Source organism: Lytechinus variegatus, chromosome 7 (assembly GCF_018143015.1).
Source record: "Lytechinus variegatus isolate NC3 chromosome 7, Lvar_3.0, whole genome shotgun sequence".
NCBI classification, from domain to species: Eukaryota; Metazoa; Echinodermata; class Echinoidea; order Temnopleuroida; family Toxopneustidae; genus Lytechinus; species Lytechinus variegatus.
This window is the reverse complement of record NC_054746.1, coordinates 3,593,701-3,618,146: the sequence shown is the minus strand read 5'-3', so window position 1 is coordinate 3,618,146 and position 24,446 is coordinate 3,593,701. Positions and strand designations below refer to the sequence as shown.

Here is a 24,446-nt window from a genome sequence, read left to right as displayed (position 1 = left end):
CCAGCGTGATATCAGCTACTACTAATTCCTCCTATTCTTACATTGGGTCTTAGTTTTAAGGTTGAATGAAAGTGTTACTCATAATGGTAATTGTTTCCCCCAAATGATTATCAGTGTCTGGTGATTTCGAGTGTCTGGTCCGTACGCTTCGTGTACTAAGATGACTAGAATTCTTGTACTCTATTTTTTTTAAAGACGCAAAGATGCGATTCATTTATATTCAAGTTTTAGTAACTTATCATCAAAGGCAAAGGTGTCAGATAATGATCATAATAGCATTAGGTATTCCGAGAACCACATTAATGATAGCTTATTAACATTTTTACCATAATGCATGGTAATATTTCCAACGGAGGATGACTTTCTTTCCATCTCTGGGCTTTTATGGTTGCTGATAAAAGTCCCATTGGAAATTTGCCTTATTGATAAAAAAGGAATTGTTGCCAGAAGGCCTACATAATTGCATTAACGTCTGCAGTGTCCCAATAAATTATTTTTACACTTCATATAACAATGTAAAATGACAAGATGGTGGAACCTAAAAAAAAGTGCTAATTTTGCTATCATTTGCTGTAATTTATTATATATCATATAGAAATGGAATAGTGTAGCCCTTTTTTCACCTAGTTGCAATTCATTGTTATGCGATGATGCATAATTATGTACTTCAGCCCTTATGTGATCATTGAGCATAGCGCACAATGCTTGAATGATCATGACTCATTTCATATTTTTTTCTGAGAAATGAGATGGAATGCTTTCATTTGATAATGATCGGAAGCATAGGCGGCGGAAGCGGGGGGGGGGACATGTTCCCCCCTAATTTTTTTGGTGAGAACCTTCTTTTTTTGCTTGTGGATTTGTTTCCTGTTGCCCCCATAAAATTTTGGTTGTTAACCGTTTTTTTTGTTTTATTTTAGCTTGTCAAATTTTTTATTTGTGTCCATCCCAAAATATCAGGTGGACCTCCCCTAAATTTTTTGCCTTCCGCCACAAATGATCGGAAGGTGACGTCAGGTGTTTTCTCAAATGAATTAATATAGGGATTTATAGAGTGAATTACGGCCCAGACATATCTTATACTTTTGTTTTATTTGTACCCCTTTTTCTAATTTTTTTTACATCTTGAAAAATCATAGGGGCCAAATGTGAGGCCGCCCCTGTATTAATTATGAATTAATTTAAAGATGGCATTCATTGTTTCACACTGATCATAATAGCTGAATAATATGGGAACGTTGCTTTTTATTTTGTGTTTCTCGCACAGTTGATAATTGGATTGGTAGTAAACGATTCACGATGATTGGGTCTTGAAGTAATCAATACATGATCTTGCATACTAATGCACTGCTCACAAGAAGAAAATTATTTAAACTTTCAAGTTTAACTGTATTTCGTCATATTATCGTTTCATATTAGTTTTGCAAAAAAAGTCTCTTTTCTCCTGGTTTCTGGATGTAGGATCACAAATTTCTTTAATGAATTATAGCCACCACGTGTCCATGTACGAAATGAAAAGCTGGTGAAAGAGTGCGTGTCCATGTAATAAATGAGAGGGAGTGAGAGGCTGGTGGAAGAGGGCGTGTCCATGAAAGAAATGAGAGGGAGTGAGAGGCTGGTGAAAGAGGGCGTGTCCATGTAAGAAATGAGAGGGTGAGAGAGGCTGGTAGAAGAGGGCGTGTCCATGTAAGAAATGAAAGGGTGGTGGGAGAGGGCGTTTCCATACAAGAGGGAGCGAGAGGATGGTGGAAGAGGGCGTGTCCATGTAAGAAATTTGAGGGTGAGAGAGGCTGGTAGAAGAGGGCGTGTCCATGTAAGAAATGAAAGGGAGTGAGAGGCTGGTGGAAGAGGGCGTGTCCATGTAAGAAATGAGAGGGTGGTGGGAGAGGGCGTTTCCATACAAGAGGGAGCGAGAGGATGGTGGAAGAGGGCGTGTCCATGTCAGAAATGAGAGGGAGTGAGAGGATGGTGGAAGAGGGCGTGTCCATGTAAGAAATGAGAGGGAGTGAGAGGATGGTAGTAGAGGGCGAGTCCATGTAAGAAATGAAAGGGAGTGAGAGGCTGGTGAAAGAGGGCGTATCAATGTAAGAAATGAGAGGGAGTGATAGGCTGGTGAAAGAGGGCGTGTCCATGTAAAAAAATGAGAGGGAGTGAGCAGGTGAGAGGCTGATGAAAGAGAGCGCGTCCATGGAAGAATTGAGAGGGAGTGAGAGGCTGGTTTTCGATTCCCAGACACGGTGTGTATTCCGGTGTGTATTCCTTTAGCAAGAAATTTACCTACCGAAAGTTGCACTCAAACCCAGGTGTATAAATGGGCACCGGCAGGAAGCAATTCCTAAAAAAATGATGAGAGCACCGAATCGGTAGACTAGCTTATATTAGCCGGTATGCTACGGGAGCGTCTTAAGCACCTAAGAAGTTGGATACGTGCGCTATATGAAATTACTTTTATTTATTAATTTATTTTTAAAGTTCATTCTCTCATATTCACGATTCTGTAAGAAAACGGACCAACTGCCTCACGGAATCTTCCAATCATTCATTTTGAAAACGCACCGTAATGCACCTGGTTTATATATTAGGTCATGAAATAGTGGAGACTCCCCTGGTATACTTTACTTTCCCATGCACTATGTGGACACAATTAGCCCTTTTTTTATGACGTATGTGATTAGGATGGAATGGTCCTACCGACATCTATCTATCTGGTCTTCAGAGATTTGTGCCAATAAACAATTCTTGAGTAGATAGAGTAAATCATTACATGGGTCTAAAAATAATAGATACACTGGGAAAAAAGATGTGCTAATTTAAGCACTTAAAGTGTTTAAACGTTTAGCGATTGCACTACGAGTGCTGATTTTCTAGTTTAAATTTGAACTAGCAAATCAACACTCGTAGTGTAGTCACTATACAAGCACTGTGAGTGCTAAATTAGCACTTCATTTTTTACAATGTAGACATATACGGTTCTGTGTTGTAACGAGAAAAGTCGCAAAAGCAAATAACGGTTCTAATGTAATTATCCCTTCTTTAAGAGGGACGATCGCTGTTTAACAAAATTGTATTACTTTATTTTAATATCAATTTCATAAAAACACCTCATATTCTCTCTATATTGGAAGTGCTTTTTGAAAGGTCTATACGGGAGGCAGATATTTGAATAATCTGAATCCTTTATACGAAAAAAATGTGTCACATCTTTATTCCTTTGCGTAGAGTATTAATTGGTTTTGCTCCTATAGATCAAATTTCTTAGCAATGAAGTAATCAATAATTTCACGTTCTATGATTGTCACCACATTAATGATTGTCGAATGCTCAGTTTTCTGAATAATGAATTAAATTATGTACCTTTATATCGTTAGGTATGGATGGATGCAGCGACTCAGATCTTCTTCTCCTACTCGCTTGGTCAAGGAGTCCTCATTGCTCTCGGAAGCTACAATAAACACAAGCATAACTTCATCAGGTAATCTATTCTTTATCAAGAGAATCCATTAGCTGTTCATATCACTGCGTGTATTGTCATGATGGGTGGCGAAGGCGGTACATGGGAGGGGCCTGGGTCGACTATCACTAGCTGGTTTTGTTTAAGTTAATAAAAATAGAGGAAAGGAGGGCAAAATGAAAACAAAAAACGGAAGAAAAGAGGGAAACAAGGAGAGCATATAAAGGAGACGTTTAGGGCTTATTTCAATTTTAACTGAGAATTAGAAAATTCTTTATATTACTTCTCGTGTTCGTTATATCATAAATATATATTGAATCTCTAAATATTCAGATCTAAATATTCAGAACGAAATATTTAGAACTATAATTCTTTTAAATGATTGTTTGAAATGCTGAAAAGCCGAACATAAACTACACAATTGTTCATAATTTATATACTCTGAGCTTCCTTACAGTAACTAATCCTCTTGCGAACCTACACTGCAAAAATTCCGATGTTGATTTAACACCAGCCCGGAATATTATCATGTCCACACCAGAGAAGTATTGAAACATCGCCAGTTTGGAATCAAACCTATGTTGTTTTAATACTCATGCGGCGTTTGACCAAAACGAAACTGGTGTTGTTTAACACTTCTCTGGTGTGGACATATATAGATTCCGGGCCGGTGTTAAATCAACACCAGAGTTTTTGCAGTGTATATGAGCAAGCAAGTCTGCAGATTCCATCAAATATATATGTAATGGTATGTTGTACTATGTCTATAAAGTAATCTTCTATTAATGTGTGATATAAAAAAAGACAGATCCGCCTTTGACTTCATTATGTTCAAGGTAAAGATTATATCATGGGGACTTATTAATAAGTTTGGAAAGCTGGAACTATAATATTCCGTATTTATAGGCCTATTTCTTGCATAAAATCATTCTTAAAGGAGAACTGACTATGGTATTGCATGTGTTGATGTAATAACAACTAATTAAGAAAATGAAGTGCAAGTTTGATAAGCCCCTTTCTGGTGTAACCTTTCACGTTAAACGAGTCGATACGTTGGTATAACAAGGCTTAATGCACATATAACGCAATTAAAATTTAATAAACGCGGTGAGATTAGAATGTGACGTTTTTAATGCGTCTCGGTTCAAAAATAATTGCGTTTGCTCGCGTCACATTATCAATCATTTCCCCGCAATCTATGTTGGACTAGAGTTTTAAAAAAATCCACAAAACACAATTTTGGGCATTCAGCGGCCTTGACTATTCTAAATTTGTCCCTGATTTACTCCGAATTATCTTCAAAGTGTAATTGGTTCAAATACTGATTTCCTCAGCGAGCTCTGCACAATCCTATGTAACCAATAATATTATACAAGTCCTTGAAAAAAATCATCCGACATTGAACCGGCGATATTTTGACAGAACAATGTTGTGGACTGTATAGAAGGGATATCGGAATGTCCCCATGCCTCGGACAGGCACTAATGACCATTATCATTGAATGTACCATGAACTAAGCACAGTACGGGCATAAACAATTATTGAATTCATTTGGGATTGACAAAAGGTGAATATGTAACCCCCGATAACAAAATTGTTCAGCACAAGGGTCAAGGAAGAGTAAGCAGTAAGGGGGGGGGGGGTAGTTGGATCCCACCTCGACGATATTGTGCCTCTGATCCGCTGCCGAGCGAAAAAAATTTGGGACCGGGTCTTTCGCATTTACTGTGCATCTTTCTGGACCAATTTTTTCGACGGTCTGGGCCAGTTACGCGGTTCTGAAATTTACGAAACATTTTGTAAGAGCACGTCAGACCCAAACTTGCTCTAAAACGTGATTTCCTGTATATACACAGTCATTGCCAACTTATTTTCAACCAAAATCATACATGTAAATGTAAGATTTACTTTCATTACTTTCCACAGAAAATAGTTATTTCATAAGTAAAAAATTTGTTGACTGTAGATTTGTTTTGGTGAACATCCCTAATAAATCATTCGCAGAGGGCTAACCATTTCCGAACCAATTCACGTGTTCTTTTCTCCTGACTAATGAATTTGGCGCTGCAGTTCTTCGTGTGTGCTTGCCCTTTGACCTCTGGGGATGCCCGGTTGGCGCGGGCTCTCTATGGCGACGGGTTAAACAATCCACCACCACCTTGGCAACAAAAGAAAAAGTCATGGCCTACATGTGATCTGCTTCACCAAGCTGTTGTGTTTTGATCAATGAATTGAATGGATTTGTGGTGGGAATAATAACTTCATTATAAGGATAGGATGTACAATGGTAATACAAGCATCGATATGGAGTAAAATGTATTGGAGACTATTTAGGAGTTTAACATGGGATAGAAATAAGCTTTGGTGGAATTGTATACTGTTATTTTTGTACTGATTATTTATGTCTAAGTTATGTCTGTATTTTGTATGTAATGTTGAATAAGTGTTGTCATGTAAATTTTAGTGCCAGCGGAGGCCGAATTTCTGTGTTTTTACAGACAATAAATATTTGAATCGTGAATCTTGAAATTACACAAATTAAACAAGTCCTATATTGTATTAGAAGTTTATTTATTCTTTTGATTGTTGATACCTTTAATTGTTCTTTCTAATATGGTGATCGATTTCTCACATCCGCCACCTTGTTTCTGTTAATTAGAGCATAGTGAGTTCTAAAATACATCAACGGAAAGTAGTGCAGCAGCGACTGAACCACGCGTGTTGGTGTTGTAAACTTTGTTTAGTGTACTTGCTCGCCTGCCCTAATCAATGCATGGTTCATTTCATCAGGAAGGAATAACGAGGAACAAACATCTATTAATTTACCAGACAAAGTCCCAATAGATATTATCAAGTGCACACGTGTTTTAGCGATTCCCCCAACGCGTTTATATTGGTATCACGATGAGAGGGAAATTATCCGCATGTATGTCGCTCAAACTGTCACGGTGCGTTTTACACGAGAAGGATGATTGGGGTTTTTCATAGATTGCCTTTATTTTCTTCTAACCCATGTTTCCAATCCTCTAACATGGTGTATATTCTCGCCTTGGAGTACATTAACGTGAGATGGGATATTGATTGGCGGGAAAGCGATTTTCCATCGGTATTCTGGAGAACAAATTTGAATAAGGGATGCGTTAACGCAGGTGCACAGGGCGTACAGAATGTTATGAACTCTGCACACTGTGACATGAGGAGCGTTTCATCGTTTGGGTACTCATCTCAGAAACCCTCTGCATGGTTTTGTCACGTGATCATGACCTTTATAAGAAGTACTTTGATCCCCTCTCCTTCACATAATTTTCTCTTCAGTCTGTCTGTCTGTATGTACACTGGATTTGTAAGTCTACCTATGTTCGAATCGTCGACGAATTGCTATAAATTGGTAGTAACTTTTGTCTCTCACATTCAACCTAAATACCCCTCCCTCCGACTCTCCTCACCCTCTCTCTTCTCAAAAGTTTCCTCTGTTTACAAACCAGCACAATCTCCCGCCATCTCACCATCTCCCATCCCACCTCTTCAACTTGTCCTCAAATGGATATTGTCTATCCGAAGCGAAAAGTTATTTATGTCGCATATTGTTCTTCCGTTTTGAAAATGGTGCAGCAATTCTCACATTTCACAAGATTTCTTTATCCACCCTTTCATGGAAGTCAAGTCGCTGAATATGTTTCATTGTACTGTACTGTACATTACTAGTCTATTTTCTGTCATATGGGATATTATTTGTCAGTGCTTGCACCACCGTCGTTTTTACCGGTTAATATTGATACGCCCTCTTTTGTTGGTGGCGTAAATATTGAAAAAAAAATTTATGCTGCCAACTGATAGTTTCGTTATATACCATCAGTTGGTTATTTTTATTCCCCGTTTGGAAAGATGGATTGTATAAACGCTTTGTGAATAATTATTAAAGCAATTATACTTGTTTACATATATAAATACTTCTTTTTTCAGAAATCTCTAAGTGCGCTACAATAATGCAGCACAGTTACGCTGTCTTTAAAATTGTCTTCTTTTCTTTCAGTAAATTTGCCTGTTAGTGATGAAGCGAAGACTAGATCTTTGTTAAAAAAGAACCTTTGAACGTATGAGGATAAAAGCAATATTCCTATGAGGATAGCGGCCAATAAATGAAAGCGCGTTGCCGAGGATTTATTCGAATCCTATCAATTCACGTAATTGCCTTACCGTAGATTATATTTCTACTTCAGTATACCAATCAAGAGAGAATACACCACAACTTTACCCATGTTTGATGGATTTCACAAAAAACGAACCAACCTCCATCATCAGTTTTCATTCCAGTCTCTATCAAACATTTCAAAACAGGGACAGGGTGATTGTATATAAAACGCCATGAAATGTTTAATGGAATATATGAAAGTGCATACTAATGTGCTTCTCTTAAAAGTCGTGTATAGCCGAGCTTACAACTCATCTATTATAGAGACTATATCTTCTTGCCCGAAAATTTATTAATTTCTTGTTTTTAAATCCTGTGTGTGAAAATTCACACTAAATGTGCGACATGACCCAATGGTATTACATTGCTTAACAACGATCAAACTCTACAGATTTGGCTTACGTGTGATTATTTCTTATAATTCGAGATGCTCTCCGGATACAGTAGTTATTCGTTTTGTTCAATACCTTCAAGCAATATAAATTTAGTGAAAGTTATCCATTGGATAAGCGGCTTTGCCCTTTTTATTCAGCACGACATACAATTTTTGTCTCACCTGCATAGCAGAGTGAGACTATAGGCGCCGCTTTTCCGACGGCGACGGCGGTGGCGTCAACATCAAATCTTAACCTGAGGTTAAGTTTTTGAAATGACATTATATAAGTATATGGACCTAGTTCATGAAACTTGGCCATAAGGTTAATCAAGTATTACTGAACATCCTATTAGAGTTTCATGTCACATGACCAAGGTCAAAGGTCATTTAGGGTCAATGAACTTAGACCATGTTGGAGGAATCAACATTGAAATCTTAACCTGAGGTTAAGTTTTTAAAATGTCATCATAACTTAGAAAATATATGGACCTAGTTCATGAAACTTGGACATAAGGTTAATCAAGTATCACTGAACATCCTGCATGAGTTTCACGTCACATGACCAAGGTCAAAGGTCATTTAGGGTCAATGAACTTTGGCCGAATTGGGGATATCTGTTGAATTCCCATCATAACTTTGAAAGTTTATGGATCTGATTCATGAAACGTGGACATAATAGTAACCAAGCATCACTGAACATCTTGTGCAAGTTTCAGGTCTCATGATTAAGGTCAAAGGTCATTTAGGGTCAATGAACTTTGGCCGAATCGGGGGTATCTGTTGAATTACCATCATAACTTTGAAAGTTTATTGGTCTAGTTCATTGAACTTGGACATTAGAGTAATCAAGTATCACTGAACATCCTGTGCGCGTTTCAGGTCACATGACCAAGGTCAAAGGTCAATGAACTTTGGCCGAATTGGGTTATCTGTTGAATTACCATCATAACTTTGAAAGTTTATGGATCTGATTCATGAAACTTGTACATAAGAGTAATCAAGTATCACTGAACATCCTGTCCGAGTTTCAGGTCACATGATCAAGGTCAAAGGTCATGTAAGGTCAATGAACTTTGGCCATGTTGGTTTTTTTTTGTTGAATAACCATCATATCTCTGTAAGTTTATTGGTCTAGTTCATAAAAAGTGGACATAAGAGTAACCATGTATCACTAAACATCTTGTGCGAGTTAGAGTAGTTTTCAAAGTCAGCACTGCTGCTATATTGAACTGCGTGATGCAGGTGAGACGGCCAGAGGCATTCCACTTGTTTATTAAGAAATCGCATTCACATGAAGAAGGGCATATTTCAGGTGTGCCCCCTTTCTCCCTGCGGCCCAGGGGATCAGTCTTCGGACTTTGAAACAGAGGGTCGTGGGTCCGAATCCACGACATGACGTGTTTTCATTCAGCAAGAAATTGATCCACATGTGTTGCACTCAACCCAGGTGAGGTGAATTGGTACCTGGTAGGATTTATTCAATTAATGCTTTATCACCTATATGGCGGCTTACACTGCAAAAACTCTGGTGTTGATTTAACACCAGCCCGGAATATATATATTATGTCCACACCAGAGAAGTGTTAAACAACACCAGATTCGTTTTGGTCTAACACCAGATAGGTGTTATACAACACAAATTAGTGTTAAAACAGCAGCGGTTTGATTCCAGACTGGTGTTATTTCAACACTTCTCTGGTGTGGACATAATAGATTCCGAGCTGGTGTTAAATCAACACCGGAGTTTTTGCAGTGTAGCTACAGCCGGGGGAATATAATGATATCAAGTATAAAGTGCAGTAGAGTAATGCATGTACTATCTGCGCTTTATGTAAATGGACAATGTTATTAATTGTGTTAATAGGAACGCATCGCCCTTGCCATTCGTCAAAATGTAAACATTGATAATTGCTGACAACTGGACATTGCATTCACTTGCTTAGATGGGTCGTATTCTTTCAAATATTTATTTGATTAATTGCACATTATTTGGCCTTTTTGTGGATGCAACATATGGATTGGATCAAAACATGAGTGTAAAGAGTTTCCTTTTTTTTTTTAAATAATTGTATTACATGAAGAACTTTCACCGGGAGTCTCATTTTTTTTAAAAGAATTTAGACTTGATCTAAAAAGAAATGAAACGAATTAAACACACCATAAGCTGTTTTTGAAATGAAAATAAATAAATTAAATTGATTTGAATTATAAAGAAAATTCCTTAATTTTGTAGACTTGGCATGTGGTAGAGAGACCTTTTCTTCCTTAGGTATTTTTTAAAATATTTCCTTCCAATTGCAGTTCCAACTTCCAAGTATTTATTCTTTATATCTTTTAATGTAATTATCTAAGATCTGTTTTGTTTTGTCAGTTATTGTATAGGGCACAATTCTCGCAAGCTGTGCTTTTCCTTGGGCCCTTCCGAATTCTATTCATTAATTTTGTATATATTTATTTTGATTGAGTTTTTAATGGAAAATAAATGAACTGAGCTGAACTGATATTTTGTATATGGCAAATGGTAAAAGGTGATGATTTTTTTTTCTCACCCGATTGCTAAGAAAGCATGAATGCTTGTAAGCAAACAACCAGCGGACTGATGGCTCAAGGTCCTCTTTGAACAAGAGACATGGTAATGAAGTTTGATGTCTTACCAAAGGGCATTCGCGCACCAAGTGGGAATCGAACCCGGGTCCCCGGAATCTGAAACCTCCGCTCTAATACCGACTGAGCTATCGCGCCTCCCCATGGGGGCAAGGAAAAGGCCCAACGAAAATTGATGTGTCATGAATAAAAACAATGTGGTCTTCGAATGACCGATCCCTACATGCATTCCCTGACTCAAAAGATGTCTTGGCGAAGATGTTTCCTTGTTAATTTCAAAACGCTGAGAAAATCAATAGAACTGTCAATCTGACTCTTTCAATAAAGGGGTATAAATATTCTTTTGAAGCCTATGCTCCTTGGTATGATTTTGGTAAAAATCAGCAGATTATTTATGCATTTGGTAAATAGAGAGAGAATACGAAATGAATGATGATTGCAATTTTTTGTACGGGGTATATTGAGATTCATAAAATTTCATTTGGTTGAACTTCTATAAAGAGAAAGGTTTGAAGTCCTTTAAAAACGAAAGAAATCACTAAATCGAAATCAAAGATCAAATGCACAACTAACACCACCTCCTCCTCCTCCTTATCAGAACTTTGTGTGAAAGATTAAACATTTTCATTGGCATGTACTTGCTTCCGGCATGAATACATATCTAAACATTGAAATAGATGCACATTGCTATAAAGACGTCAAAAGCCTCCAGTCTTTTGGGTGAGAGAAAGTAAGTGGTTTTGAAGTCAGCCGAGTATTTTCGCGCGTGTCGCGGCGGTAGTGGCACCCCCACAAGCGGCCACTCTTGATTTTAAGTAAGAAGCTTTCTTTATTTAAGCCCCTATACCATGCGTCTTCACCTCTCTTCGATCGATGGAGATTAAAAGAAAACATCATCATCATTTGAAGTAGGAGATTCATAGTCTCTTTATAGAACACCTATTCCCTGCGGCGTAATTGAGCGAATACTCGAGGAGTCTCATTCAGAGACAACCAAAACATTGGCATGCCTTCAAGCCCATTTTGTAATTAACAATATATTTGTATGAATAACAGTCATCAATGATGGTCGAGGAAATGACATATCCTTTCCCCCATCATATTTTCTATTAATTCTGGATCGTATGGTTCCATTTTACACCGTGATGTTATAGATCAATTGAATTGACTGACATTGACCAGGCATTTTTAAAGATGGAGGTGTTTCGTCTTCGAGAATTTTTTATTTATTGTTTTTTTTTTACCTCCCCTTCACCACATTTCTTGAACCATATATTATCATGATTGGCACTCCATTTGCGTTAAATAAAGATGCGCTTGTCACAACATGATAACAATTTAGTTGAGTGGGATTATGAATCCGACTTGTTTAGGCGTCATCCTCATTTCGTCGTTTAAATTTAATCGTTTTCGAACAGTTTGATATCACGCTTACGAAGTTTGCTATCAATACTTTAAACAAATATACTGATGCGTTCGACAATCCGGTAGCAGTTACAAATGGAAACCAGTCGATACTAAAATATTTCGATGAGTTCGATGCCAATTATAAATATTTGTCAATCAATAATATATCCTTGAATGATGATCAATTTATCGGAGACGTAAAGAGCCAAAAACATTTATTGTGGATGGAGCAAAAACTCAAACCAGATGCAAGCAACATTTTTAATCTTTTCAATTAATAATTCTATTTTGTTTTGATAGATTTTGAAAACGAATTAAAAATACTATAACAATTCACTCTTTCTCTGTCATTTTTACCCTTGGTCGTGAAACTTTGGCGGCCGAAGCCGCCCCCCCCCCATTTTAGGCCAGTGCACAATGTTAAAAAAACCCCGATTTTACAGAAAAAAACGATTTTGCAGAAAGCACTAACAGAATCATTTTGTAAATTCATGAAACAGGAATTTTTCTGCAATTTAACAGAACAGGTCTATTTAAAAAGGGGAAAAGGGTGTTTTCTTTAAGGAAAGTTGTAAGGTTCCATACACCAAACACCAATTTCCTGTAAGATTACGCAATCTGGTAAGATTACAGGTGTTCTCGAGACTCTGCTGCAGGAACTTCTTTTATATTAAGGATAAATTTCATAACAGTGTTCTCGATACTAAAAACTATTCCAAGAGTTAATGAATAGCAGTTTTAAATGACCATTCGATATCCTTGTATATCCTGATGGGTTCGAACCATTTTTTTTATTTGAAATTTCTCCAAAGTAAGTGTTTCCCTATGCTTGACTTTCTACCCCCCCCTGCCTTTCACATGCGATCATCAAGCCCAAGGGCTGTTTATCCTCTCTCTTAAGATAATCCTCATTCATATTCATTTTGATCACATTTGTAGGCCGAACTATTGATTAAAAACTCCCATGATAATTCAGTATGCCCGCCGTCATTTCGTCTTGATTATCAGCCAAAGTGTTTTATTTGTTTGTCTCAAATGGCTCGATTGTGATTGATTTGATTTTTTTTAAGAAAACTATATTTGGAATGTTTTTTTTTTCCAAAAAAGTTTTAAGTTTGGAAGCAAACTAGACGTTGTTATGATGTTTTTTTTTTCATAAACTGGACACAAACGTAGTCGTATGTTGTGTTTGTATAACTGTGTTTTATATTCTTGTTTTACATCTTATTATTAGGTGGTTTCAGACCGCCTCGAAGTTCGCCAGTTCCAGGTATTCTCTGATCGGGAAATTTACCCCGATCAGAAAATACCAGGTATTTTGGTAATGTGAAAGCAAACTACGCGTAATTTCCCCGAAAGAAAATACCCGCTAAATAGTGGGTACTTGGCGAAATTACGAGAACTTTCGTGGGGATTTTTCCAAGGTCGCAGGTATTTTGGCGATGTGAAAGCAAATTACGGGAACTTTTAGCCCAGCGTGTCGTTGGGCGCGGCGGCGTGGGTGGCTGCTGGGCTAGTGATTTTGAATCTCGCGCCTTGCCTGCTTATCAGACCATACTGCGCATGCTCGTAACTTCGGGAACTTATCCCGAAGGATGTGTTTCGGGGCGGTGTAAATGCAGGAATAATTAACGGGTATTTTTTAGCCTTAAAAAGTTCTCGTAATTTAACGGGGATTCTTGTGATCGAGGCGGTTTGAAACCGCCTTTGAGATAGATTATCTAGGTTCATGCACTGGGATAACTGCACTAATAAGATTTTATGTTTGGTGCAAAATTTATAATGATGAGAGCGAAACAAACTGTAAGTTATAAATTAATGTAAGTATTGGGGAATATTTATGTTTGGTTCTTTATTTCATTGCGACCCTCATATTTTCCCGAGTAATGAAAATCCTGAAAGATAAATTGAAATGCAGAATCAAATGTCAAAATGCTTTTAATTTTTTTCTTCATTATTTGAGATCGTAGTTCTTATCTCATTTCGGTTTTTGTATTACTGTGAGTGGCATACGCTGATGTTGCATTCGTGCTTGAGCAATTTCAATAAACCAAGGATCCGTTTCAAAAATAGACGCAATCAAACGTAACACTGAAATCAATCGCAACGTGATCTTTAGCCAATGAAATGCGCGGAGAAGAGACTTATGATTTATTTGTTGAGAAAGGCATCTCTTTCTGCAAGGGTCCCGATATCCTCTATAAAAATTTCAAGCGATTGGAATGATCAGAATAAATTAAGACAACGGGCTCCAGAATTAGATATTGCTTTCCCTGGCTAGACATTGCTTTCTATAGGGAACAAGAGAAAAGTGACATTCGGCTAAATTTCAAAGGTCAAGCTCTTTTATTTTTGTATACACCCGTAATAATAGCTGCGCCATTTTGGAATCTCAGCGAGCCTACTGCTCGACTGTTCTTGGTGTAACCTTACAAACTTGGTGTTTAGAAGCACTCTTCAAGCTGTAATGATAGCACTTGTGATTCGACATGTAGGCTTCTGGATTACCTACCGATGTTAATTACTTCGGCAGTCAAAAACTCTGAAAATAGCATCATGTACTTACTGCAGAAATCAAATATCAAACTGGAGGGAGTGATATTATTTGAAGTCGGAGTAAATACCAAAATAATGTAATGATTGAAAATTTTAATCATTCTTTGTAAAGTAGATAAAATTGAGTGAACGAGGATGTAATGTACCATATGACGATAGATTAAAAGCTGGCATGGTTTATGGCGCACAGTCCTGATTTTGTATTAGTACGCCATCTTTTTACGTTTATTTTACATTCAAATGAAAGGAAATATTTTCGTTAACTCGGGTGGATGTGTCTATCCCCGTTTTAAAAGTTACTTTGTAAGTTCATCTCGTCGTCAAAATAATGATTATCACATTGATTGAATAATCAGAAAAATAATTGAAGTGATCGTCAGTGAATCCTTCCTGGGCCCCGTCTAACAATGATTTAAGATTGATCCAATCAATCGTAACTCTATGGAAATCCATCAGTGTTATGTATATTTTTTTATACAGGAAATTTACACAATGTCCTTTGAAAACAAAACGAAGCATACCGAATTGTCAAGAAAACGGTGACTGCATGAATAAACCCTCATTTTTAGAAAATAGTTTGAACAAACATTTATCCTAGATGTTGACGTTGCTTTCCATACTTGCGATTGATCGGATCAATCGTAACTGTTTGTAAGACGGGCCTCTGATGTACTAGACATGATTTTTTTTCTGTCGATCGACACAAGTACATGAATAACAATCAGATCGGCAGATTGATGACTTCACCCCCCCCCCTTCTCTCTACACCCCGACTCTCTCTCCCTCCAAAAAGAAAATGGTATTTTTTAATCTCTCCAGCCTGCTGAACTGGACTCAAGTAGTCACTGGAGATGTAAGTGATATTTAGCCCAGTTCCATTCGAATTGGTGAACAACAAGTCACTTTTCGTACACACCCCAGCATCTTCCCTTGTCTCCATCTCTTCGTCGCATCATCACAACGCGCCCGGGCGTGCTCATGAAATACTCTGAAGTCAAGAGCAACTTCTTACGGTGTCACTGTCGCCATTCGAACCCGTTATGCCCACTTAGGAACATGTCTCTGTATTAATTAGCTAGTATCAGACTCGTCATCATGGTCATAGGAATCTACGGCTCATAATTGACCGCCAAACTCAATTCAGTCCGTGATTAAGAAGAGTCCCAAATGAAAGGGAACAATTTTATTATGAAGAGTACTGAAGTAGTACTATGTGGACAATATAAGTGCTATAATGTAACGAAACAACTTATTTGGATGGTAAATATAAATTTCACAAGAAATTGTGGCATTTATTAATCAAGAAATCGAGTTGGCTTGCGAAACTCATCTCAAGTTAAAAAGCAGATCATGGTAATTTATTTTGAACATTATTGTAGTTTTTGTAGCTATACCTAATCTGGATTACGTCAAGTGGATCCTACACTTTTGTCTCAGCAAAAATAGTTGAAATAAGAGTATTTTATATAAAGACACAGGCCGGAGCTAATTGTGAAATTGACGAATGGGAGATATATAAGCTACATGGTAAAACAAAGTAAGTTTTATGCATATTTTTCTGCTTGACAGGTGAGCATTTCGCAAAAGAAAAACTCAAATTCGACAGGCTTTTTTCAAACTTCTCAACCGCCTGAATTACGTGACGTCATATTGTGTCAGCTTAGTTGTGATTCCATAGGTTCGTATGTAGAAGAGAAGGAAGATTTTATTTCTAGATTATGAATTTGATTTTTTTTTCAATGTGCAGAAAAATGACACTGACAATTATCAAGCGCTCAGAGTGTTTCTTTGTTTGGCTTATTGGGCCTAAATTGCTATGATATGAAAAGTTGTTACATATAATCTGGATAGAGACAGAATTTGAAAACGGCGCCCAATAAGCGGGTTATAAGATATGACGAAGGTAGTCCAAAGCTGTGGATTTCATCAATTCAAGCCTGTAAGAAAAAAAATGTTTATGATTATCTCTATGGTGATCGAAGTGAAGAAAATAAAATGCGTAATCTGAAAAGCAGAAAAATCACCGAGGTTTTCTGTGTACAAACCTAAGGCACTCAAAGCTTCTAACTCATATGAGCCCGGTGAAAATACTATAAAGCTCATTTTCGAAGCTCAATAATTAGAGCTATTCTGAATCGTAATAGGGGAGAGGGCTAATTTAGCCCCCTCCGACATTATCCGCGATGAATCTCAAACGCGAAATGCTGGTACCGCGCCGTGCCATGACTTTAGATCACTTTTGCGACCCCCTAGTACGTGGTTCTGAAATAATACATTTCATAAGTGGATATCAGACCCCAAAATTGCACAAAACATGAATCAGTGCGCAAATCCAATGCAAATTGTGTTTAGCCAAAATTCATAAAACTCCATTAATTCCGTAAAAATATATGAGCCTGGTTTTAATTCATTAATTTGATAAGCAGTAAAACAAAGAAAAACACGAAAAATAAAAAAACCCAATTTATAAAAATATTGAGATATTTGATATTTTAAAAGTATATTTGATGAAAAACCTACTAACAAAAAATATTGAAGCTCATAGTAATGAACTTTATTGAACAATTTGATCGCGCGGTCGACGGCCGAGATCAATGGGGTGGGGGGGGGGGGGGGCTGAATCAGCTCCCCAGTCCTCTTATGCTTCAAAATAGTCCAGTCTTTTTATAGAGTTTATATAAATTTCGATTGGTATAATGATTCGTCAATTTCACTTTTGGGTCCGGTCTGGGTATTTAAAGCAAGTTGTATAAAAATAAATATTTTTTAGTATTGATTCTAAATATATATTTATTCATAACGCCCCTTTCTGTACTTGTCCTTTCTGTTGAACTATTCAAACATTTTGATTTTAGATTTTCTATTATTCAGTTTTGTACCTTTTGTTTCTTTCAGGGATGCTTTGATATTTTCTGTGGCTAATTCTGGAACCAGTCTGTATTCTGGCTTTGTCATCTTTGCTGTGCTTGGATTCATGGCTGGTCAACAAGGCGTGGATGTATCAGTAGTAGCCAAGTCAGGTTAGTATCAATCTACAGCGTACATGAATTGACAAATACGAATGAAAAAAAAGAATAGCTTGAAAAAGATACGGGTGTATCAGTCGTTCGTGAGCTATTGATATACACGTAATGACTGTGATTTTCCTTGTCCTCTGTCGCTCTCTTCATTTTTGTTAGTGTGTTTTCCTGTATATTTCGTTCGGTAAACATAATTATGTTACGTGACTTATCGCTGAGTTAAGGGAGGTGTGGTTAATTTGACCCCTCAAAAGATTTCATGACTGCTCCACCATGTGAAATGTTTTCGACAAGTTTACAATCACCACAGATCGATGATGACCTTTGACCACGTGACGTCACGATCAGATATTTTTCCTTCCAATATGCAAGCCGCGCTTGTATTTGTTGTTTGTTTTGTATTTACTTTCCGTCAATTTCAAACGGTGACAATGATATATATTTACAATTACAAAGAAAAGATCAATAAAAAGACGAAGGGATTTCCCTTCTCAGTGTTATACAATATCTGTTTTACAAATAGGTCCCTAACATAGATATATTTATGGACCCCTACGAAAAACAGCATGTGCTGATAGGGTGTTCCATCCCACAAGTGGTAAATAAATAAAAAAATATATATATACATGTAAAGCAGGAACGGAAAACTTGAACTTAGTTGAATGCAAAGAAAATTTAAGTTTTGCCATGATATAAAAAGAAAGAATGGTGTTTTAAGGCCTTTTTTTGAATGAACCTATATTTTCCAATAATTTCATGTGGTGGGGAAGAGTATTTTACTGCGATGCACCTCGGTATTGTTGGTTGAACGGCGAGAAAAACACCTGCGATGGGTGGGGGCATGCAATTTAATTTATTGATGATCATAAATACGATATTAATACAAGAGCTAAACACTCTCTCTTCATCCGATTCTCCCTTTTCACCCTCCCTTTGTCTTAAAAAATGAAATATTTTCATTTAGATTATGTTATGAATACTAGAATTTCAGATATTGTTTTGTGATGTTGTGATGTTCAGAAAGAATTTAACAATTATCGACCAAAATTTGACAATTTTGTCATGACATATGAATAAGGTAAAATATTTGTGACATGACAGGTGAAAAGGAAAATTTGCAGAAAGTGTAGACATTATAAATTGGTGTGGCCGGGTGACGTCATGTGTGACAGCATCACCTGTTCTGGAATGATCGATGAGAATAAGCTACTGTATAAAGCTAGTGGCGTCAACGGCGTCTTTTCCAGGAACCCCCCTCCCCCTCCAGGGACACAGCACACAACACTACAAGACAAACCCCAAATGCAACCATTTCTTGCGAGATTGAATATGAGAAAATCAAACAATGGCGACTTTCACTGATTAAATTGGCCCGATTGTCCCGCCATCTCCTTCAACCTAATCACACTTGATTCTGGATATTTCCCTATTCGTTCTGCATGTATGCTTAACACATTGGATGGACACAACTTGGGAATCCTCTGGCAAACACCTATTTCACTGTGGCGACATCGTGAATGTAACGGAATGCAGAGCTCTTTCATATTCCAAGAGAAACGTGACATTCTTTGAAGCAGGGAATGGGGGAGAGAGAGGGGTGGAGGTGTGTGTTGATGCATACAAGAACCGCTCTGTTTTCATGGCCTCCTTAACATCGGTCTAAAACCGATCCGGCTGTTCAAATAAAGACCAGAACACGAAAGAGCTTTCTTCTTTATGGTAACTTTCACCTTAGCTGATGTGAGCAGACATGATTGCTCGGGGGACCTGCATGTGCCAGCTATTTCAATAACGTTCAATCCGTTTATGTTGCTCCAGTTCTTTTAAATTCTAACCACCGTTCTCTTTACTTCGTCCCAGAGAACCGTCCCGATCGATAGAACATTCATACCAACGGAGGGAATGATGTAGGGGCGCGGGAGTGGGGAGAGGGGGGGGGGTAGATTGGAGTGACAATACAAAAAAAAGAGAAAAATTCAAATTCAAGTCAACATATGATGATGACAAGTTTTCAAATTTTTACTTTAAATTGGAATAATGACGTTTATGCTTGTATCTATGATAAAAGTGAATTTATTTAAGTGTAAATTTGAAGGAAATTGTACTATACTTTGTGATTAAAAAATTAATAAATTGACACTTCACAAATCCCCATTTTAAGGAAAAAAAATATACCTTAAACACATTATCATCATATGGCTGGAAAGAGTATAGCTTTTCCCAATTAACTCGATACCATATTTATATTTTATGTGTCAATGCTTGGATAATCAGTAAGTATTCTTTGCAGCGATGTAAATTTTCACTTGCGCCAAAGTAAGGCATGGCTGCAATGAATGAATCCAGATGCCAACTTGGTGTCATAATCCTACATGAATTAGTAAACATATTTGCAAAAATATCAATTTTCAATTAAATTAACTTGAAAATCGATACTTCAAAAAAGTGTTTAACAAACAGTTATAATGCAAATTATCGAAAAGGTGTTTTGAATTGAATGCTAATACAGCTGTTAGGATTATGGAATCATTGACATCAGGGTCCAGTTGTACAAAGAGTTAAGATTGATCCGATCAATCCTAAGTCTATTGGAAGTCCATCAGTGTCATAATTTTTTGTACGAAAAATTTGCGCAATGTCCTTTTTATGCAAAGAGAAGCGCAGTGAATTTTCAAGAAAACAATGAATGCATGAATATACATCACAGCTAGAAAATATTTTGAACAAACATGCATAATAGATGTTGACGTTGCTGGCCGTCCATAGTTGCGATTGATCGGATCAATCGTAACTCTTTGTACAACAGGGCCCTGGATTCATTCATTGCAGTGATGCCTTACTTTGGCGCAAATCAAAATTTACATCACTGCAAAAAATACCTCCTGGGGTCCGTTGCACAAAGAGTTGCGTTTAAACGCAAGTCAAAAAATCAATCAAAACTCCAAAATGCGCGCTGTTGATTGATTGAAAATCAAGTTGCGCATTATTTTTAGAGTTGCGTTCGATTGCACCTCTTTCTGCAACGGGCCCCATATCATCCAAGCGTTAGCACATATCACGTAAGTGTGGTATCAGATTATTTGGGAGAACATACTCTTTCAGGCCATATAATAATTATGTCTTTATTACATAATTTGCCTTAAATTTCAGATTTGTGAGGCGTCAATTTTTCTGTGCTGCTGTTATCCAAAGGTATCAATTAGACAATCAACTTCTGTTTCTGGTTGCGAAAATAGAGCAAGATCCAAGTTCTTGCTAGACATGATCTTACATACCATTCTCCGCGGTGACTGCCCTTACCAAAAATAAAGTAAATAATCGAAATGTATATGAGTAAGTCATTGATAGGTATTAGATACAATGGATTAAAATTGAAATTATCAAAATGGCGCACACTTGAAAAACGATCATTCAATACGGCACAGAGAGGTGCCAAGACCTTGATTCCCATGAGCTTTTTCACGTTCACATGTCAATTGAAACGTAAATGTTAATGGAATGCCTTAGAATCATTGACGTGTTGATTGGTCATGAAAATAACGAAAGCAAATTGATGAGATACTTGCCTAGGAAATTTGAAGATGGCAATTTTTGTTATCATAAAATGTTCGTTGAATCGTGAAATGATAAATGTTGTTGAATATAAGCTTCCCCCCAATGAATATCATCTTATTCGATTATTCTTACCAATAGAGGTTTGTAAAAAAAATGCGATACTATAACATTTTTAGTGGTGCTTAATTAACTCCTTCGGGTGAAATGGAATTAAAGTCACGATATTGTGACTTTTAAAAAAGTGACAACTTTGCCCTCTGGCGGTGCTCACTGAAGCACGACAAAGTACATGTCGGTAATATTCACTCGGAGGGTATGATTACCTATACACGTCCATGTAAAGAGATGTTTTTGTTATAAAATAACGTTCTAATGTTCTACCGATAAGAAGGATACCTGCCGACGGATACCATATTCGCCGGTGGTATCAGATCTGCCGCTACACCGGCACTGATGCATAAGAAAATTTAGGTACTCTTGTCATCAGTCAGCATAGGTCGTTGTAATACCATAGACCATTACTCTGGCATTATGGGTTCTTGCTGATCGTTTATGTAACGACCATTATGCCACATGAAAATATCCATGCTCAAGAGAACGTGGATATTCAGAAAATCCGTCTTAATCAGTAAATTTTATACCAGCTATTTTACCAAAATATGCACCCAACATAATTAAAGGAGCAGATGTAATGAATTATCGATTCCCCTCAGTAATCTTAATACCCCAAAAATACTTAATGGGATGGTCCGGGCTGAAAATATTTATATCTTAATACATACACTATTTTCTAATAATTATGTTATGACATATTTTTCATAATTTCATACTTGTGTGAGTAATATGTCTTCCTTATAAAATATAAATGACATAATTTAATATAATATATTACAAAAGGACAAGTGGGGATGTGACATCATCAGCCCACCTAATGAATATTCATGAAGACTGTTTTCACAAAATATTGCTAAACTTTAAAATTCAATAACTTTTTTATTTGTTATCCGATTTGATGGAATTTTCGGCATTTTGCTCAGTGAATTCTACTCTACTTATTAGGCTATAAATACTTTTAACCCGGACCATCCCTTTAATACAGAAAAATCTGACAACTTGCAAGTTCTTCATTCTTTTGTGACTTTTGGTCGTGCATGGTCATGAAATCTTTTTTAAATAGATTTATTGTTTGATTTTATTTCAATTATTTCAACGTGGAAAACTTGCTTCGACCAGTAGCCCGTTCTCTTTCAAATAATTTCATATAAAATCACAAATAGGTAAATGTGAAACTGAATGAATAAGTAATCTGATAGAAGATATGTTTAAGAATCAAATTTGCTCTGGAGATCGAGAAGTTTTTAAAGCCACAACATATTAGAATAATCTTCCCAGGCCGTATTCCAATGAAGAGGATCATAATGTATCAAGTAAGAGCTTTTAACTCTCGTCTTTTATCTGACGGTGTCCGATGTCCGCTCGGGTTTCATGTCTAAATTATGTCTTATTTTTCAAGCGATATATACCCCTCATTGGAAAAAGAAGGAGCGACTGCACTGCTCTTGACGATCGTATTTCGTTCGAATCAATCGATGGGTCTCGCATAGTACGCGCGTGATCGTTGAACAGCGACAGAGTTTCCTGCGAACACGACATCCAATCGTAGATCAAACACACCAAGCGATGGGCTGTCACGGCCACATTTATTTAGCCATATCTTGTGCCGGGACCAAGGATTATATTAGAATCCATGGGAAAGACTTGTTAAAGGGGAATGGATATGCAAAATGATTTATCTCGAGATGGGCATGTCAACCGCCTCTTCTCCATGTTTGCAATCATAATTCACTCAGAAATGGAGAGGGGGAGAAGATCGAATAGACAATCGCAGAAAATGTAAGAGGGATCAAGAAGCTGCATGTTTGCACATGAAAACAGAGAGGGAGAGTCTTCTCAGGATCTCAGATTATAGTAAACTCAATCAGGGTGATTGGTAGAGGCATCATGCAACTATCGATTCATTGTAGTATAATGGTGAATTAAAAGTAACAAGTCGTGTAAGTGTCTTGTGTTTTAGGAGGGAGATTATCGCGAGAAGAAAATATATCAATTCAAGTTACCGCACTATCTTACAAGTCCGAGTCTGAAATCTGTGTAAGATCTGCGATTGGTAATGTAAAATGAGTATGACAAAATGATTTGAGCTAACCATCACAAGCTCTCCCTTGGTTCACAAAAAATGATTTGATAAACCTGATGAAGTAGAAGGTTATCAGGTTTTGATTTGTTTGTTTCATCCTGAATTCCGAAATGATATTATTGGAAACGACCTTTGACCTTTCAAGAGTCACCGTGTGTCGTATGTTTTCCCGAATACATTAGCAGAGCGAGCGCATGGATGTAGTTCAGTTTCATGTTCAATTTCTTGTAACATAGTATCCTTTGTGTTTCTTCGGGGAAGAGAATGCTATAGGGTGGCTAGAACAGTTTTATTTTTACCCAATTCTAGTAAGAAACCGACTTATTTTTTTAATAGGTACACTGTAAAAATGAATTGCTTATTTAGCACTTACATTGCTTGTATAGTGACTGCACTTGTATAGTGAGTGCTAATTTTCTAGTTTAGATTTAAACTATAGATAATCAGCACTAGTAGTGCACGCAGTCACTATACAACCACAGTAAGTGCTAACTTAGCACTTGATTTTTTTACAGTGTAATGTATGGCAGTAACACCAACGCCTCTGTTCCTTCTGTTAATTTGGAGATTTTGATGATAGATAAGGTTCACTTTGTCACTCTTTTAACAAGAAAATGGTAATGATATAACGAACTAATCCACAATTCGTTGCTCACGTGCGTTGCCGAACTATAACGCCCGATCAACAAGATATTCGGCAAGGGTCGGTCGAGCTCGGCAAGTGATCGGGGTTAATCGACCTTGATCGGGAATGTCGACAATGTGAGTAGGTAGTGATGTCGGGGTAGACTGATGCCGACCATGACCCTGATTGCCTTGCCGACCTTAATCGGCTCAGATGTGAAATTGAAATAGTTGTTGTTTATGTAAATACATATGAAGGAAAATGTGGATGAAAACATTTGTCCGAACCCCTCTACGATATAGCAAAAGCTGGATCGTCCTCTGCAAACGAACATCATCAGATGTGTACATCTTCTTAATTTCTGTTAAATGTTATAAACCCAACCCTTTTTTTTTAATGTTTTCCCTCTATATTACTTGAATAAAAATATTTTATCGGTAAGCTTGTTTATTTTACCATATTT

The 24,446-nt window shown here is 37.1% G+C and overlaps 1 protein-coding gene across 1 annotated transcript in view; it reads left to right on the top strand.

Annotated features, from left to right (window-relative positions):
- The window catches only part of LOC121418235 (sodium- and chloride-dependent betaine transporter-like), a 70,338-nt gene that overhangs the window by 33,752 nt on the left and 12,140 nt on the right, over window positions 1–24,446 (top strand). The window contains exons 7-8 of the mRNA XM_041611983.1: window positions 3,369–3,472; window positions 17,482–17,606. Coding sequence (XP_041467917.1) covers window positions 3,369–3,472; window positions 17,482–17,606 — 229 coding nt within the window. The remainder of the gene's footprint in view (window positions 1–3,368; window positions 3,473–17,481; window positions 17,607–24,446) is intronic.